This window comes from Gopherus flavomarginatus, chromosome 21, assembly GCF_025201925.1.
Source record: "Gopherus flavomarginatus isolate rGopFla2 chromosome 21, rGopFla2.mat.asm, whole genome shotgun sequence".
NCBI lineage: Eukaryota > Metazoa > Chordata > Testudines > Testudinidae > Gopherus > Gopherus flavomarginatus.
The window spans coordinates 17,158,062-17,175,347 of record NC_066637.1 but is presented as its reverse complement, the minus strand read 5'-3'; the positions used below and the strand labels follow the sequence as shown (position 1 = coordinate 17,175,347).

Sequence of the window (17,286 nt, the reverse complement as noted above, 5' to 3'; positions counted from 1 at the left end):
AAGTCCTCAAATCATGGTTTAAAGACCTCAAGGTGCAGAGAATCCTCCAGCAAGTGACCCATGCCCCACGCTGCAGAGGAAGGCGAAAAACCGTCAGGGCCTCTTCCAATCTGCCCTGGAGGAAACTTCCTTCCCGAACCCAAATATGGCAATCAGTTAAACCCTGAGCATGTGGGCAGGACTCACCAGCCAGCATCTAGGAAAGAATTATCTGCAGTAACTGAGATCCCACCCCATCTAACATCCCATCACAGGCCAGTGGGAATATTTACCACTAATAATCAAAGATCAATTTATTGACCAAATTTAGTCTATTCCATCATCCCATCCTCTCCATAAACTTATCAAGCTTAGTCTTAAAGCCAGATATGTCTTTTGCTCTCACTACTTCCCTTGGAAGGCTGTTCCAGAATTTCACTCCTCTAATGGTTAAAAATCATCTAATTTGAAATCTAAATTTCCTAATGTCCAGTTTATATCCATTTGCTCTTGGGTCCACATTGGTACTAAACTTAAATAATTCCTCTCCCTCCCTGGTATTTATCCCTCTGATATAGTTATAGAGAGCAATCATATCCCCCCTCAACCTTCTTTTGGTTAGGCTAAACAAGCCAAGCTCTTTGAGTCTCCTTTCATAAGACAGGTTTTCCATTCCCCGGATCATCCTAGCAGCCCTTTCTCTGTACCTGTTTCAGTTTGAATTCATCCTTCTTAAACATGGGAGACTAGAACTGCACACAATATTCCAGATGAGGTCTCACTAGTGCCTTGTATAACGGTACTAACACCTCCTTATCTCTACTGGAAATACCTTGCCTGATGCATCCCAAGACCGCATTAGCTTTTTTCATGGCCATATCACATTGGCAGCTCGTGGTCATCCTGTGATCAACCAATACTCCGAGGTCCTTCTCCTCCTCTGTTACTTCCAACTAGGGTGACCAGACAGCAAGTGTGAAAAATCGGGACAGAGGGTGGGGGGTAAAAGAAGCCTATATAAGAAAAATATCCAAAAATCGGGACAGTCCCCATAAAATCAGGACATCTGGTCACCCTACTTCCAACTGATGCGTCCCCAAATTTGTAACAAAAATTCTTGTTAATAATCCACCCTGACTGAACTGGCCTTGTCAACACTGGGTATCTTTTAAGCAAAAAATTACTCAATGTTAATTTTTTGCAGTACCACAGATTGGCACATCTTTCCCCATAATCCTGTGGCATCAGGTCATTCTTTGGTCACTTACTTATGTCAAGCATTTCTTACGCCTATGGCTTAGTATGGCTAAGCTGGCATTTTACAGGACTAAGCCTGTAGGTCCTGCATTTCAGCCCTCCTTACTTCGATACCTAATGCATACTGCTCCCCTCTAATTACTAATCAATCTCATACTTCTACAATGAGTAGAATGTAAATCTATTTTGCATATAATGATTATATATGACATGACATGTTAGTTAATCCTAACATCACACAATAAATGAGTGATAAACTGAAGTCATTGGCTACACAGCTAACGGCATAGCCTTCTGTCGCTAACGTTTTTACATTTGGGTCAAATTTTTCCTTTACGCCCTTTCTCTGTCCAAACCCTCCCTCTTTCTTTTCTTCTCTTGTACTACTCGCTCGGCTCTGTTTGCTACACTCGCTGCTGTGGCCTGTACTTTAAAATGCCCTCACAAAGTTAATTAATCTCCACTGGCTTATGTTTCCCTCCCTTCCTTTACTGCTTCCTCCGCTTCTGTCTTACTCCCTTGTTTTAAGGGTTATAATTATTATGGAAAAACGCCCATTGCACAAAGAGACGAGGGAACTGAAAAACATCAACAAAGAAATAATCAAAATACTTCAAATAAAAGCTTCACTTTAATTAAGTCCTGTAAGAATGATTTGAACCCTTCAGGAATGCAACAACTAAAGAAACTCTTAACTTTCTTGAAGATATGGTTGCCAATGTGAAAGTAGAATGAATTATATTGTGAAAACAGAAAGGATTAAAGAAATGCTGTCTGTACCTTTAAGCAAAATTGTTGGAATGCTGCAATCCAGGTGTCAGGAATACAGACATTAACATAGAACAATTGCACCATTTAAGGGCAATTGGTGAAGTATTAGCCTTAGATCGATAAGAGTTAGTAAGGAAGTAGGATATGCATGCTGTGCCCCAGGTGAATTTTACTGTTTTGCTTTCTTTGTCCCTTTGTCTAAATCCCGCTCTTTTATCTGTATAAATAAGGGCTTGTCTACATCACAAAGTTGCAGCGCTGGTGAGGGGGTTACAGCGCTGCAACTTAGGAGGTGTACACATCTGCAGGGCATCACCAGCGCTGCAACTCCCTGTTTGCAGCGCTGGCGGTACTCCCGTTTTGTCTCGGGTGTAGAGGATCCAGCGCTGGTGATCCAGCGCTGGTAATCAAGTGTAGACACTTACCAGCCCTTTTCTTGACCTCCGTGGAATAAGCAGGTATCCCAGCATACCTGAGGAAGCCTTTCTGGTAATCAAGCAGGTCTCCTTCCCCAGTTTGCTCTCGCGTTCCGGAGACCTGCTTCCCCGCGGTTTGCTCTCGCGTTCCCCGAACCCCCGTGCAAGCAGGTCTCCTTCCCTGGTTTGCTCTCGCGTTCCCCGAACCCCCGTGCAAGCAGGTCTCCTTCCCTGCGGTTTGCAGGGGGGTTCGGGGAACGCGAGAGCAAACCGCGGGGAAGCAGGTCTCCTTCCCCGGTTTGCTCTCGCGTTCCCCGAACCCCCGTGCAAGCAGGTCTCCTTCCCTGTGGTTTGCTCTCGCGTTCCCCGAACCCCCGAGCAAGCAGGTCTCCTTCCCTGCGGTTTGCTCTCGCGTTCCCCGAACCCCCCTTGAAGCCGCCCAACAGCACTGCAGTGTGGCCACATCTAACACCACTTGCAGCGCTGGTTGCTGTAAGTGTGACCACTCTGCAGCGCTGGCCCTATACAGCTGTACTAATACAGCTGTAACAACCAGCGCTGCAAAATTGTAGATGTAGACATACCCTAAGACTGTTTGGGTCTTGCATGGCCACTCACATTGGTGTTATTGGCAGAGCGCTGCGTTAATAAAACAGAGTGGTCTGACAAATTGTGAGTCCTGATTCTAACTTTGACACCAAGAAACAAAAATGCTAATTTTTCTTCTAATCCTAGCCACTAATATATGATACATGGGCTTTTTCTTATTTCTATACAATAGTGTTCTTAAGGTAAAAGTAATGTAAAAAGCCTTAAGTTAATTAAACTAATACAAGGAAGTACGCAAATAATGTCATAGGGATTTTTTATCAATTCTTATTACACATTTTAAATAAAAAGGTAACAAAACAAATAACCTGCCACATTACATGTCAGTTCTGTGAATGTTTGTTTTCTAAAATGCATTGCCTTAATAACGTTAAGCTCTTAATCACGTATCTTGTATAGGTATAAATACAATTTTGGTACCACTCGTCTTTAATGGTAAGTTTGTCCTATATGTTATGCATAGTGTATGCCATATGACTTTGTTTTTATGTTGTTTGTTGCAAAAAAAAAATTAAAAAAAAATCAGTTTTGCACTCATTATCAAATATATATTAGTGGTGCCGCACTATTTTGACATTGTGGTTGGGTTATAACCATCTTCTCAGAATAGCAATTCAATGTTTTTGCAAAACCCAAAAAGGCCACAGTGACTAACGTATGTACATATATTTCTGCCCCATTAAGTAATTCAATTGCAAACAAAGATTTCTTTTTTTATTATTAATCAAAAAACTTTTTTGTTCAAGGAAAAAAAAAACTGAAGGGGAGAACCTCAATACTGATGCAAAAGTATTACTAAAACCATCACTTTTTAAAGGCTTTATAAACTTGTTTGTGCCTTTATTAGTATTGAAATACAGTTATAGCTATGTCATAGCAATTTTTTTTTAAAATAGAACAATAGACATTATGTCTGGTTATACTGCAAAACATGACAGCTAATCAAATAAATTGCAACAGGTTTCTATCTGTGTCTCTCAAGCATCAGCAAATGTCAAAAGTTTATTTACCCTCAACGTGTTTGAATAAATCTGCATTTAAACTTCGTTTTGCTTTTGTTTTTACACTATTTGCTTCTGTGCTATCATAACAAAAGTGTTGGCTATTAACCTTTGTGCTTTCAAATATTTACCTAAAGTTGAATTGCTACAACCACCAAATTAACTCGCAAAAGCTTGGGTAAAAAGTCTATCGCTAACTCTCTTAAAACAGAGTGCCTGGGGCAGGAGAAAGAGCAATCCATCTTCTCACAGAAGATTATGAGCATCGGACTTAGCTGTCAAGTACTATATTTATTATGGAAAACTAGCAATGCCCACGTTAAGGAAGCACAAATAAATTATATATAACAAAGGAATAAAAAAAATAAAGAATAAAAAACCAGCTTCTGTCATATGCTGAACCAAAGCATAACTTGGTCCCTATTACACGGGAAATAAACTGAGCTCATCTGTGTATAAATTTGGGTTACTGGAAACAAAAGAGATGTGGAGAAATTTATCACGTTAGCCAACTTAAGCTGTTGAAAGGTGCATCCCACAAACCAGAGATAGGAATATATCAGTGACCAGTGAAGAAACCCCCAGGCATTAGAAGAAATAGAAAAGATAACAAGTGCTTTATAAATTACAGATTGGCCAACTACACTTTAACTTACCATTTATGGATCATTGTGTAAGCAATCGACTATAGAAGCATTAGAGAGACCACTAGTCTGGGCAGGTCTAAGTGTTATTTAAACTGTATATTACTAAGCACAGTGAGTTTATGCATAGATCTGTGGTTTTGATTCTCTCTCATTAGAACACAGCTACATTTGTTTTTTGTTTAAAAGCAAATGTATCATTGTTGTGTAAGTCTTTGTTAATCAGTACAATAGCATCTTATCAAGATCATGCATAAGACTCAATAGCTGGGTGAAAGACTGTTCTACAGTCTGGTATTTTTCAAATAGACGAATCCAAAAATTAGACAGAATTATGGATTGTATTTCAGGATTATTTGGATCTAAAATGTCTATTTGGAACAGGGCTGCTGTAGAAAATAAAAAAAGTCACTATTTTGAACATCAGACAGCTGAAACAGTCTCTAAACTGATCATTTGTGACACTGAGGGCCTAGCTACTTAAAAAAGGGTATGTGGTGTATAATATGCATAACATTGCTAAGCTGCTTTAACCAAACAAGAAAAAAAAATGTATGAATTAGTCACAAAACATAATAAGATAATAAGGAAAAATTGTGTAGGTTAAAAAAAAAAAGCTGCTTATGGGAGTTATGCATTACTTACCATAACATTCCAAAGGAAAAACTGCCTAATCTGCCTAAATTCACAGTCCATTTTGATCAATTTCATGGCCATAGGATTTAAAAAAAAAAAATCATAGATTTGATGATTTCAACTATTTAAATCTGAAATGTCACAGTGCTGTAACTGTAGAAGTCCTGACTCAAAAAAAGGTGTGTGTGTGTGTGTGTGTGTCACAAGGTTATTGTATGAGGGGTTGCAGTATTGTTACCCTTACTTCTGTGCTGCTGATGCTGGCAGGGTGCTGCCTTCAGACCTGTGCACCTGGCCAACAGCCGTCGCTCTCTGCCACCCAGCTCTGAAGTCAGCACAAAAGTAAGGGTGGCAATACTGCGACCCCCCCCTAAAATAATCTTGCGACCCTCCTGCAACTCCCTTTTGAGTCAGGGCCCCTAGTTTAAGAAAGCCTGGTCTCCCCCGTGAAATTGACATAGTATAGGGTAAAAGCACACAAAAGGACAGATTTCGCTGTCTATGATGCGTTTTTCATGGCCATGAATTGGGTAGGGCCCTACTTATTAATTATAAGCAATTAGCGAGGTGGTACTGCTCTCTGTGTAGAACAAAAACTACTGTAAATTGGCAATGCGCTACGTTGTGCAAACAAATTCTCTTTAGCACAATTTGTACTTTGGGGTCAGTGACATCGTATCCTAATACATCCTAAAACCATACTGCTCGGTGTCTGGTTCTATGTATATTTCTTTTATGGTATTGTTACAAATACTAGATACTGACACTGAAACATTTGATAAGTTGGCTACTGTGCATCCAGGAGGTTACCCAAAAAGGGGCATCTATAAAAGTACCTCAGCTACATGTTTCAGTGCAAATCTGGAGGGGTGGGGGAGAAATCATTGTTTTTCTGTTAAGGGATATCAATACACATGTAGTATTTTTTTTGACATTGCATCTTCCGTGTGTGTCCATGCAGGCCTGGATTAGTATCATGAGAAAGCAAAGCTAGCAAGCTTCACATGGCATGAGATAGTAGCGGCTAAGAGGCAATCACCGGCAATGAGGGTAACCTATAATATGAATAGGCAGCACTGGATAGTGACTAATTATAAGAAATGCATGTTATGGGAGACCTCACTTGTGATGTCACTACTCCACATCTCTGTTTTAGGTCGGTACAGTGCCATGCAATACTAATGCCTAGCCCAGTTTTTCAGAATAAATACACAATTCAAAGCAAGTCCCAGCACTAGGATGAAGTACAAAATATATACGTGCCCATTTTTAGTGCATATATGGATCCCCTAACTTTACATTTTAAAACTTTATTCGAACAAAAAGATGCTCCGCTTGTTTCAGATGAGCAGTGGCATTCTTAAAGCAGCCCAAACTTGGATAACCTTATCCATGCTGGAGATCTGGAGGGAATACTTTCCCGCACTTGGGCAGAAGTTGCGTTGAAGGTTTTATGTCTATTACAAAGTACATTTGTTTTAATTGTACTAATATTGCTGCTTACGCAGTTTGCTAAAACAGTATAAATCTGCCATGAAAGCTCTTATCTTTGCCTCATATATTAATTTGATTAAGGTGTAACCCTGATACAATTATTACACTGCCAAGTAATAGTTAGCCAGCGCATACGGGTTATACACACGTCACATGACTCGGTATTATTTGCAATGTATTAACATGAGATACGTATGTGTTGGATGATCACGTTAAGTTGCATTATGCTGATTCTTGCTCACATAAGGCGTACATCGTGCCCTGGGACACGTATAGCTTATCACTTGGTACGGGCATATACAGAAATGGTCAAGAGTTACACGGAAGAATGTCATGGACCAAAATGTAATATCTGGAAGAAAGGAACAACGTGGCACAAGGAATCATGTAAGATGTAGGAAGGACATTGGCGAGGCCTCATCTGGAGTACTGTATCCAGTTTTGGGCCCCACGCTACAGAAAGGATGTGGAAAAATTGGAAAGAGTCCAGCGGAGGGCAACAAAAATGATTAGGGGGCTGGAGCACATGACTTATGGGGAGAGGCTGAGGGAACTGGGATTGTTTAGTCTGCAGAAGAGAAGAATGAGGGGGGATTTGATAGCTGTTTTCAACTACCTGAAGGGGGGTTCCAAAGAGGATGGAGCTCGGCTGTTCCCAGTGGTACCAGATGACAGAACAAGGAGTAATGGTCTCAAGTTGCAGTGGGGGAGGTTTAGGTGGGATATTAGGAAACACTATTTCACTAGGAGGGTGGTGAAGTACTGGAATGGGTTCCCTAGGGAGGTGGTGGAATCTCCTTCCTTAGAGGTTTTTAAGGTCAGGCTCGACAAAGCCCTGGCTGGGATGATTTAGTTGGGAATTGGTCCTGCTTTGAGCAGGGGGGTTGGACTAGATACCTCCTGAGGTCCCTTCCAACCCTGATACTCATTAAAGCACTCATAAAATATCTTCTAGCCCCACTAATTCAAAACAAGAGCTGGGAAGGCACAGGGAAGCACCAAAGACAAAGCTGGCACCAGCTGGTTAGTTAAACTTGAAGTGACTTGACCGGCGCTGTGTAACCTGTAAACAGCCATGCTATGGTGGCAAGTTTAAGGGGAGCACATCTCCTGTGTCAGCTGAACTGAATACACCGCGAGAATTCGCTTCCTGGGAAGAAGCTTTCTTTCTTTTCTGTACCGTATTGCTTTGTCTTTAGACAACAGATCTGGCTGAGCTGTTATTTGGTCTCTTGAACATTCCCCAGTAGAGTCAAGGAGCGGCTATCCCTCTCAGTCCCTACCTCGACGGCAGCCTCTCTGCAGCACGAATGGGCTCCTCAAGGTGGATCCTCTGGTCTCTTTTGGCTAGAGGGATGAAGGCTGCAATGCAGAGCCTGTGAAGTCGGGTGGGGTGGGGAGAGGGCCCTAGAGCTCGGAGGGATACAGAAAGCCAGCCGGTATCTCACCCCTTCAGCAAACCACCCAAACACGCAAGCCAACACACACTCCCCTGGAAGCTTCCAAACTTCCCCCTACACCGCCAAAATCAGCCCAAAGCCTTTTGGCTCACAGCCTGACTCCTCTCCCTCTTACCCAGCCGGTGGATTCCATCATCTTGAGGTCCATGGGGTCTCCTATCGGTTGCTCCCTCAGCAGAGAGACACCATGGCAGGTGGCCAGCGAGTACAGCAAGGGGCCATCGGCCAAGCAGCGGGGCTCATGGGTGATGGGCAGGAAGCAGTTATTCTCCACGGGAACGACACCCCAGACATCCAGGCCTTCCTCTGTGAGGGTCCCTGTCTGCAGCCAGGGGGGAAGACAACTTGTTCAGCCCATCAGCTGGCAGGGCGTCAAGTCAGCTGCAGCCGCAGATGCCCCGGTGCACGAGCCCGGGGACTCACCTTATCAAAGCAGACCAGGCGGATTTTCCCGCACAGATTAATCCGGGGAGGGCTGATGCAGAAGATGCCGTGCTGCTTCAGCCTGTTTTGGGCATAGATGGTGCCCACGGTCATTGCAGCAGGGAGAGCCGGGGGCACGATGACTGTGATGACATCCAGTGCACGGATGATTATTTGCTGGAGAGGAACCTGTCCACGTGCAACAGCCAGGAACGGGGGAGTAGGGGTGGGGGAGGAGAGAGAGAACACGAGAGCTTCAATTGGGTGTAGGCTCTCTGGGGGGTGTTCGGCAGGACACACTGACCCACAGTGCAGCACCCAGATCTGCAAATCATCTGAGCAGCATTGGGAGCTGGACCATGGAGCATAAACACCCCCAACACCTTGCCCAGCTGTATTTAATAAAGCTAAACCAGCTCTTCACCAGCAGCCTTCACCTGGGTTTGAGAGCACCTGGGATTTCCCAGATCTTTCCCTATTGGAGACACACACAAGCTCACCAGGCACGTGACAACCGCAGACAGAGGAGAAAGGAAAAATAACTTAGAATGTGATCCGGGTTTTCAGAAGCCCCAGCTCCCTTTTTGGGGAGCATGATTTTGCCCTGGCATTTTCACAAGCAGATGCAATGAGCTGGCCCAATATCTGATGATTTGCACCCAGGCATTTCTGCAGGTCTCCCCTCTGCTCTCTCTAAATTTAACATCCTGTCTCTGCTTCCTTCCTCAGCAAAGACAAGCTGTGTCTGCCATTAGCCCTGCAGGACCCAGGAGAGTTGAACTAGGGGGTTTATTCTGTGTCAGCCAATGCAGCTGCAGGATGTTTGTTACTAGTAGGGATGAGAGAGCCAGAAGAACCCAGAGCTGATCTCAGATGGAGTCTGCAGTGCTGGCCATTAGAGAAAACTGGAGGCAGAGCAATGCCTCGGCTTGCTCCCATGCCAACGTCTTTAACAGAACCAAACTTGTCTGGACCATTCCTGACCTAAGCCCTGGATCCAAATCAAAGGAGGGGCGCAGAAGGGAGAGGGCTGGGAGGAGAGAAAGATTTTCCCATCACTGTCAGCTCACCTGGTTTTTAATTAAAATCACGATGCTGTATGCGGTGCCGATAAGAGCTGCAAGAGAGAAAAGGGACGGCTGTAAAGAGGATTCGTCAGTTCATGAGACACTCAGCACCAGACAACTGCTGCTTGCAATGCCGCCCGCTTTCAGACGTACCCAGAACTGCAAGGAAGAGGACAAACTTCACCGCATCCCTGTAGAACCTGAAGCTCACGGGCTTGGGGTAGAGGATAGAGCTGATCAGGTCCCCTTTGGCCGTACAGAACCCTGGAGGAGGGGACGAAAGGAAAAGAGATGCTTACGGGACTCAGAAACTCACACTGTGAATTGTGGCCATTAAAAGCCACAGATTTTGGGGCGAACTGGAGACGCGGCCTGTGATTCCCTTTAACGTAACAGCTCATCTCAGAGCAGAGAGGCGCTTCCAACAGAGCTGGAACACGGAATTCCAAAGCAGGGTTTGTGTCCACACCCAACAGGATCAGCTCAGAGCTCCTGATTGTGGAGATGTAGCATCTCTCAACCCTTGCTCGTGAGCCTGGCTGCAACAGCACTGACGGGCCGTAATCGCAGTGCGAATGGGATCCCCAAGCGCCTGTGCCCATGGGGTGCGTGCCTGCCCGTCCGTCCATGCAAGTTAGTTGGTATTCCACTTGCCCTGAAAGAAAGGAGGGAAAATTTTCCTTCCCCTTTCTGTTGCACTCACCCTGCGGGGCAGGGAATCCCCGCAGCACAGGTGGGAATCCAAGTCTCCAACGCTGTAGGTGCGGGTCAGTGATATGCGTCGTGAAAAATGCTGCTGGGTGGGTGCTCTGAGCCATAAGACAGCAGGGTCAGTGACCACGCTACACTCCACACAGCTCTCCCCGCAGAGCAGCAGGGCCCCAAGGAGGGCCCGGCAGAGAACGCTAGGGGGTAACAGGCTAACTACAGAGAACGAGGAGTAGCCAGCAGCCTAGGAATGTTACAGGTCTCAGCAGGTGAACGGCTCTACCATGGTACCAGGCTAGCCAAGGAGACAATACACTTTAAATTTGGCTTCTAAGAACACAGTCTGTTCAATGGACCAGAGCTAAACAACAGTGAAGTTGCTAGTACAGGTGTATCTGGATGGAAGGAGAATTCTTATCTGGCCAGGATCAAACAGAACCAGCTCCATGTGGCACACAGCACATGCAGGGACAAAGGATACTGGAACATAAGAACAGCCATACCACGTCAGACCAATGGTCCATCTACTCCTGTATCCTGTTTTCTGACAGTGGTCAATGCCAGGTGCCCCAGAGGGAATGAACAGTACAGGGAATCATCAAGTGATCCATGCTGTGTCAGCCACTCCTAACTTCTGGCAAACAGAAGCTAGGGATACCATCCCTGCCCATCTTGGCTAACAGCCATTGATGGACCTATCCTCCAGGAACTTATCTAGTTCTTTTTTGAACCCTGTCATAGTCTTGGCCTATAGTCCCTGGGTACGGCTACAGTCCAGATTGGAACTAAGGACCAGGGGTTCTGGGGTTTGCTTCCAGATGCAGCTACCTGTGCGTGTCACCACAGCCAGGACCTCCTTGCCCACATAGGATTTGGCTTGGAGGACCTGAGTCCCGCAGAACAGCGTGTGTCGTTTATGCTCCTCGGGAGAATAGATCATGTTGGTAGCTTGGGGGTCGCTGGGTAAAGGCGTCTTCATCACTGGGACACTCTCCCCTACAGGAGAAAATCAGCCGGTGAGCGAGGTTATGGACAGACAGATTCATACAAACATGCCTTCATGTTCAGCCTGTGTCTGAGTTCTCTCCGTGCAGGAGTGGGGCAGATGGGAATCCCTCAGGATCCACCATCCATGCTCAGTTTCCCCAATGCACACTTCAAAAGCCCCCTTGCTGGACGGATCCACCCTTCCGGCCATGGAGGGCTGTGTGTTCTGATCTGGGGCCCATTACTGGAGTATCCGAGCAGCTCACAATCTTTTACAAGTAGATTTATCCTCCCAGTGCCCCTGTGCGGGAGGGCAGGGCAGGGCTGTTCTCCTCATTGCACAGACCGGGAGCTGAGACACTGATGTTTAGGTGCCGAAAGATGCAGACAAGTGCCTAGTGGATCTTCAAGACTACCTGGGTGTCAAACACCCATCAAAATCAATCTCTGAAATCACTGGGACCTGGGCACCAAGGCCAACTAGGCGCCTACCTGCATCTTACTGTGCCTAAATACCTGTAAAATTCTGGCCCCTAAGTGACTTGCTCAAGGTCATACAGGAAGTCAGTAGCAGAGCAAGGAACTGAACACAGATCTCCCCACTCCCGGGCTCATGCCCTGACCACGGGACCAGGTCTCCTCGTGGAGCTAGTCCCTGCAGTTCCAATGGATGGCCAGAAGGGGTCACTACAGCGCTTGTCTCTTTCATCTCAAAAGAGGCTTTGGGTATGTCTACACCGCAATCAGAGGTGCTGCACAGCACGTGTAGACTTGCCTGAACTAGCTTTGATCTAGCTGGCTCCATGAAGCCATGGCAGCACGGGCTGGACAAGCCCGCCCAGGCCCTGGGTATATACTCCGATGGCTAGTCTGTGCTGCTGCGGCTTCACTGCTATTATCTGAGCAGCGAAGCTCACAGCCTGTCCTGCTGGCGTCAGGGAATACAGGCTCAGGCAGGCAGCTGAGCTCTGATTCCTCTCCCCCGCTGGCTGTGTGCACGGCTAATGGCAGGAGGGGGACAGTCAGGCCCGGGTAAGCGGAGATCTTTGCCTTCCACAATGTACCTCACTTGCGCTCCTGCCCCTGCTCACCTGTCAGCATGCTCTCGTTGACCATGCACTCGCCGGTCAGCAGCGCAGCGTCGCAGGGGACGAAGAACCCGTCTGAGGGGAGACTGATGCAGTCACCTGGCACCAGGTCCAGAGAGCTCACCACCTCCTCTGCAAAGGCAGGCAAGCCACAGCGCACTCAGACTCCTCCCGCTGTAACAAGCAGGCACGTGGTGCTTGGTACCAGCAGATCTTGCAGCAGCTTCCAAAGGAATTAAACAGCCCTGCCCCCATTTAACAGAGGGGGGACCCTGAAGCCCAGGGAAGGGAAGGGGCTGCCCCAAGATCACACAGCAGAGCAGGGAACAGAACCCAGGGCCTTGGACTGGGAGCCAGGAAATGCAACATAGGCCATGGATCATGAGCAAATATCGCTGCAGCAACATACACTTTGGGTGTATATGGGTGGGTGTGTCTTGTACCTTCCTCCTCTGCTCACTGAGAGACAACATGGCAATACCACTGCAGGCGTACACCGTGGGACACATAAGCCCTTCTAGATTCAGTCCTCCAACTTTTCCTTGCTGTACTTTAAAGCAGTGACTCTCAACCTTTCCAGACAACCGTACCCCTGGCAGGACTCCAATTGGTCTTGTGTACCCCCGTGTTTCATCTCACTTAAAAACAACTTTCTGACAAAACCAGACATAATACTGAACAACTGCCGACTTTTCTCATTTTTACCACATAATTATAAAATAAATCAACTGGAATATAAATACTATACTTGCATTTCAGCGTATAGAATATACAGCAGTATAAACAAGTCATTGTCTGTATGAAATTTTAGTTTGCACTGACTTCGTTTGTTAACTGTTGTAAATCTAGGCAAATCTCGAGATGAGTTCACGTACCCCCTGGAAGACCTCTGGGTACCCCCAGGTTGAGAACCACTGCTTTAAAGCAATGGATCAGCCTCCATTTAATCATTAACGTATTAAAGTCCAAATCCCCACTAAAGAACTTACGCGGATCGCTCTGCCTAGGATCAAGGCTGAAATTGGAGCTAACTGGTTTGTAATTACCACTTTAAAGGCTTAAAAGGATGTGCTGTGGTGCATTTAATATCTGCGCTCCGAGCGGCTGCTCAATTATTTTTATATAACGTTAGCATCGCATTGATAGGCGCACACAGCAGGGGACGCCGTCCCGCGTTGGGTAGATAGCGAAACTAAATCCCCGCCAGTGTACGAGAGAACCTTTCAAAGATTAGATACAAAAAGACAAGTCAGCAAGGGCTGGCGGGAATCAGTTTTTTAAGTCTCATGTAATTTTTAACCTTTTAACTTTAATCTTGTGATCGCAGGGTGCTAGACCCCAGGCAAACAGCTGCTTACAAAAGGGGGGAAAAAAAAAAGCCAGCCAGCCTTTCATCTGCTGAGAAAATTTAATTTTAACTAATTAAAGTGGCTTACTGGAGCTTAGCAGAGAGACAGTCGTCAGAAATTCTGCTTAATGGAGCATAGTTAAGCTGCTCAACTAGGCTGATTTACACATGCAACATTTCTTAAACAGCAGGTACATTTTTTCATGTTAAGAAAGGGACAGAAAAGACCTGCCTGGTTCCAAGTTTAGATGTTGTGTTAGAGGTTTTACAAAGCCTAATGCAGTCTGGCTTAGTGGCTAGAGTGCTGTCCTGCGACTCAGGAGACCTGGCTTCTATTCCTGGCTTTGTCTCTAGCTTGCTGGGTGACCTTGGGCAACTCCCTGCACTGCCCCATCCTCAGTTTCCCCATCTGTAAAATGGGAATAATAATCCTGGCCTCCTTTGTAAAGCACTTTGAGATCTATGGATAGAAAAGCGCTGGATCCTAAATAACAACCACCATCCCTAGTGCCTCACAACAGCACCTAGCTTGCTAGAATGAAAAGCATTTCAAAAATTGGATTTTCCTTTCACTAGCTATACAGTGTTAATTTCTGCCGTTCACTTCCTTTTGGGCAATGAAGATAAACTCATATGTTCCCCTTCTCCTTGCCAGGGGCGTTTCCATGAGCACTGCAAACATACACGCTCTGATCCCACAGAACGGTGCATGGGCTTTCCTCACATGAGTGGAGCTGCTCAGGTGGGTGGAGCCCGCTTAAATGTTCACAGCTTGGTGCTGTTGGAAGGAAAAGTTAAAATGCCAAATGCTGTTTTCATTGGAATGCTGAAGCTCTATAAATCAATCTCCATTTTACAGGTGGGGAAACTGAGGCACAAATCCAGCAGGTGAGTGGCAGAGCTGGGAACAGAACTCAGGTTTCCTGAGTCCCAGTCCTGTGCTCCAGCCATCAGACCACACTGCCTCCACAATCACAGGGGAGCAAATGGTGTGTTCTATCTGACTTAAATCTAACAGCGTGTTTACATATGGCACTTTTTCACAATGCCTTAACCCTCACCAAGCCAGGCAGTTTACACGTGAGATTTCACTACGTCAACAGCCCAGGGGGAGCGCAAGGCCCGAAGGGGTGAAGTTAACAACTGTGCAGCCAGCACAAGGCTGGTGCACCACTGGAATCCTATTTGAAAGGCTTCAGGGAGACTGGAGTGGCACACGGACCTTGTGCATGGATGAATTTCATCTTATGAGCAAGGATCTTAATATTCCAACCGTTCCCACTGACGCCACTGGAAGCGCTCCTAGGAGCAAGCACACATGTCCGGTAGCGTTTCCAGGACCAGGGCCTAAGAGCATAGCCAGCAGTCTTTTTGCTGATCGACAGCTGTAAAAATACCCTTGTGAAGCGTCCAATCCAGGCTACCCTCAACCCCCGCCATCTCAACTGACCCGGCTGCTCAGAGCGAGAAAGATGGCACCACAGGCACGGCATGATCTTCCCCCTCGTAGCTCTGCCAACAAAGGCCCATTTACCTAAGCAGAAGCGCGTGGCAGCTGCCTGCCTTTCACGCAGCGATGGAGAATTACAACCTACTGCTGCTGCTCACCTCCAGCGGCTCGGAGGACTCTCACGCCGATGGCCATCTTCACCATGTTCTGCAATGTCACGCTTTGCTGCAGGGAATCAAACAGAGCTATCCGCTAGCAGGGCGGGGAGGGCTTGACACCAGCACTTCGCAGGGGCTAGTCCAGAATGGAAATGGCACCACCGAACGGCATGGGAAACCCTTCCCCCTCCAGGATTCATAGATGTTAAGGCCAGGAGGGACAGTGTAGTCCTCCACCGGCCCGTGATGCCTGCACCAAGCCCATAACTTCTGCGTGCATTAGAGCGAATCTTTCAGTAAGCCCCCCAGTGCTGACTTCCAGACTTAGCTGCTGGAGAATCCACCAGATCTGACTGTATTCTGTCCCATCTTACTCTCTTTTCTTCATCTCTCCTCTTCCTTTTTCATCCCCCCCCATCCCTTTTCTCTTTTACGCAAGAAAGACACAAGGGCATCCAGTACAGAGCAGAGATGCACTGCCCCCAGGAGGATACAAACCCCAGAAGCACCCTTGGATTGCTAGGCCTGGTTATTTCCAGGCAGTGCCGCAGGGACAAGAGCCAGGGGATGCAATAGGCTGTCACACGCTTTAAATGCACTTGTGCTGTGGCTGAAAATGTGAGAGCTCAATTTGGCTGCATGCTGATAATTGACGGCCCAGCTCACCCCTCACTGTCCTTCCTGGCTAGGAAAAGGCCATTGGAAAAAGGCTTGCCCCCTGCACAAGGAATGCAAACAAACCACACCCTTGTGAACAGCGCACATGCTGCAGAGTGCCGGCCTGCAGGAAGAATGGGGAATACTTCTCCAGAGCTCTTAGTCCCATAGAAAATAAAACTGGTCCCAAGCCACTGTTCCCAGTGTTTTTTTTAGCCACGGTGGTCAGGGACACAGCCCTATGCTCTGGGTATTCCTGGCCTCTGATTGCCAGGAGCTGGGAGTGGACGACAGGGGATGGATCACTCGATTGCCCGTCCTGTTCATTCCCTCTGAAGCACCTGGCATTGGCCGCTGTCAGAAGACAGGACACGGGGTTAGATGGACCACTGGTCCGACTCAGTCTGGCCAGTCTTCTGTTCCACGGGTGCAGAGCTGGAGTCGCTCAGCCTCCTGGAGTCACCCTGCAATGCAGAGCTGACAGCAGAAAGCAGCCCTTTGTCCCTCCCCTCCCAAAAGGCCAGACACCCACCTTTCTAGTCTCATAGAGAGACAGCCCTATGGATACTGCAGAGATGACGAATATGCAGGCAGCATAGTAGTAGTAGGCATCACAGAGCCACAAAATGATACTGAAAACCTGGAAGATGTAGAAGGGATTCAACACCTGGAAAGAGAGAGAAAGCAGGGGGCCTTTAGGGCACGGCGGCTGATGCAGTCAGTATACAAAGAACGTCTCAGACTTAGTACATGGCAGCTTGTTGAAAGACAGGGAGATTAAGGAGTTAACGGGCAGTGCTGGGAAAGCTGGTGGACAGAGCATGTCACAGCCCTTGGTCTTCGCCTGCTCAAGCAATCTCTCACAATCTACTGGCGGGCGTGGCCCAGTCTGAGCTAGGAGATGCTACAGCCCTTGTCCATGGCAGATACTGCAGCCTGCTGGCTATTAATCGTAACCTGCTGTGGCCTGGCTCGCCTGCCTCTCACGTCTCACAACGCCCATCAAGTCTGGCCAAACGACATCTGCTAAAATGGTCTTCGTCCTGCTGTTGGCGAGTCAACATCCCCACCCCTTCGGAGCTCAGAAAGGGACTTCTCCAGTCTTCCAAGAAAACAGCAAAGACCTGACCTGG

General features: G+C 46.9%; 1 protein-coding gene across 5 annotated transcripts in view; it reads right to left on the bottom strand.

The window, feature by feature from the left end:
* The window catches only part of ATP13A2 (ATPase cation transporting 13A2), a 74,054-nt gene that overhangs the window by 18,133 nt on the left and 38,635 nt on the right, over positions 1-17,286 (bottom strand). For all 5 annotated transcript variants that reach the window (XM_050931317.1, XM_050931316.1, XM_050931320.1 and 2 more), the window contains 8 exons: positions 16,686-16,820; positions 15,497-15,563; positions 12,544-12,672; positions 11,294-11,461; positions 9,911-10,021; positions 9,761-9,807; positions 8,691-8,879; positions 8,383-8,589 (listed from right to left, as the gene is read on the bottom strand). In XM_050931317.1, the coding sequence (XP_050787274.1) occupies positions 8,383-8,589; positions 8,691-8,879; positions 9,761-9,807; positions 9,911-10,021; positions 11,294-11,461; positions 12,544-12,672; positions 15,497-15,563; positions 16,686-16,820 (1,053 nt within the window). The remainder of the gene's footprint in view (positions 1-8,382; positions 8,590-8,690; positions 8,880-9,760; positions 9,808-9,910; positions 10,022-11,293; positions 11,462-12,543; positions 12,673-15,496; positions 15,564-16,685; positions 16,821-17,286) is intronic.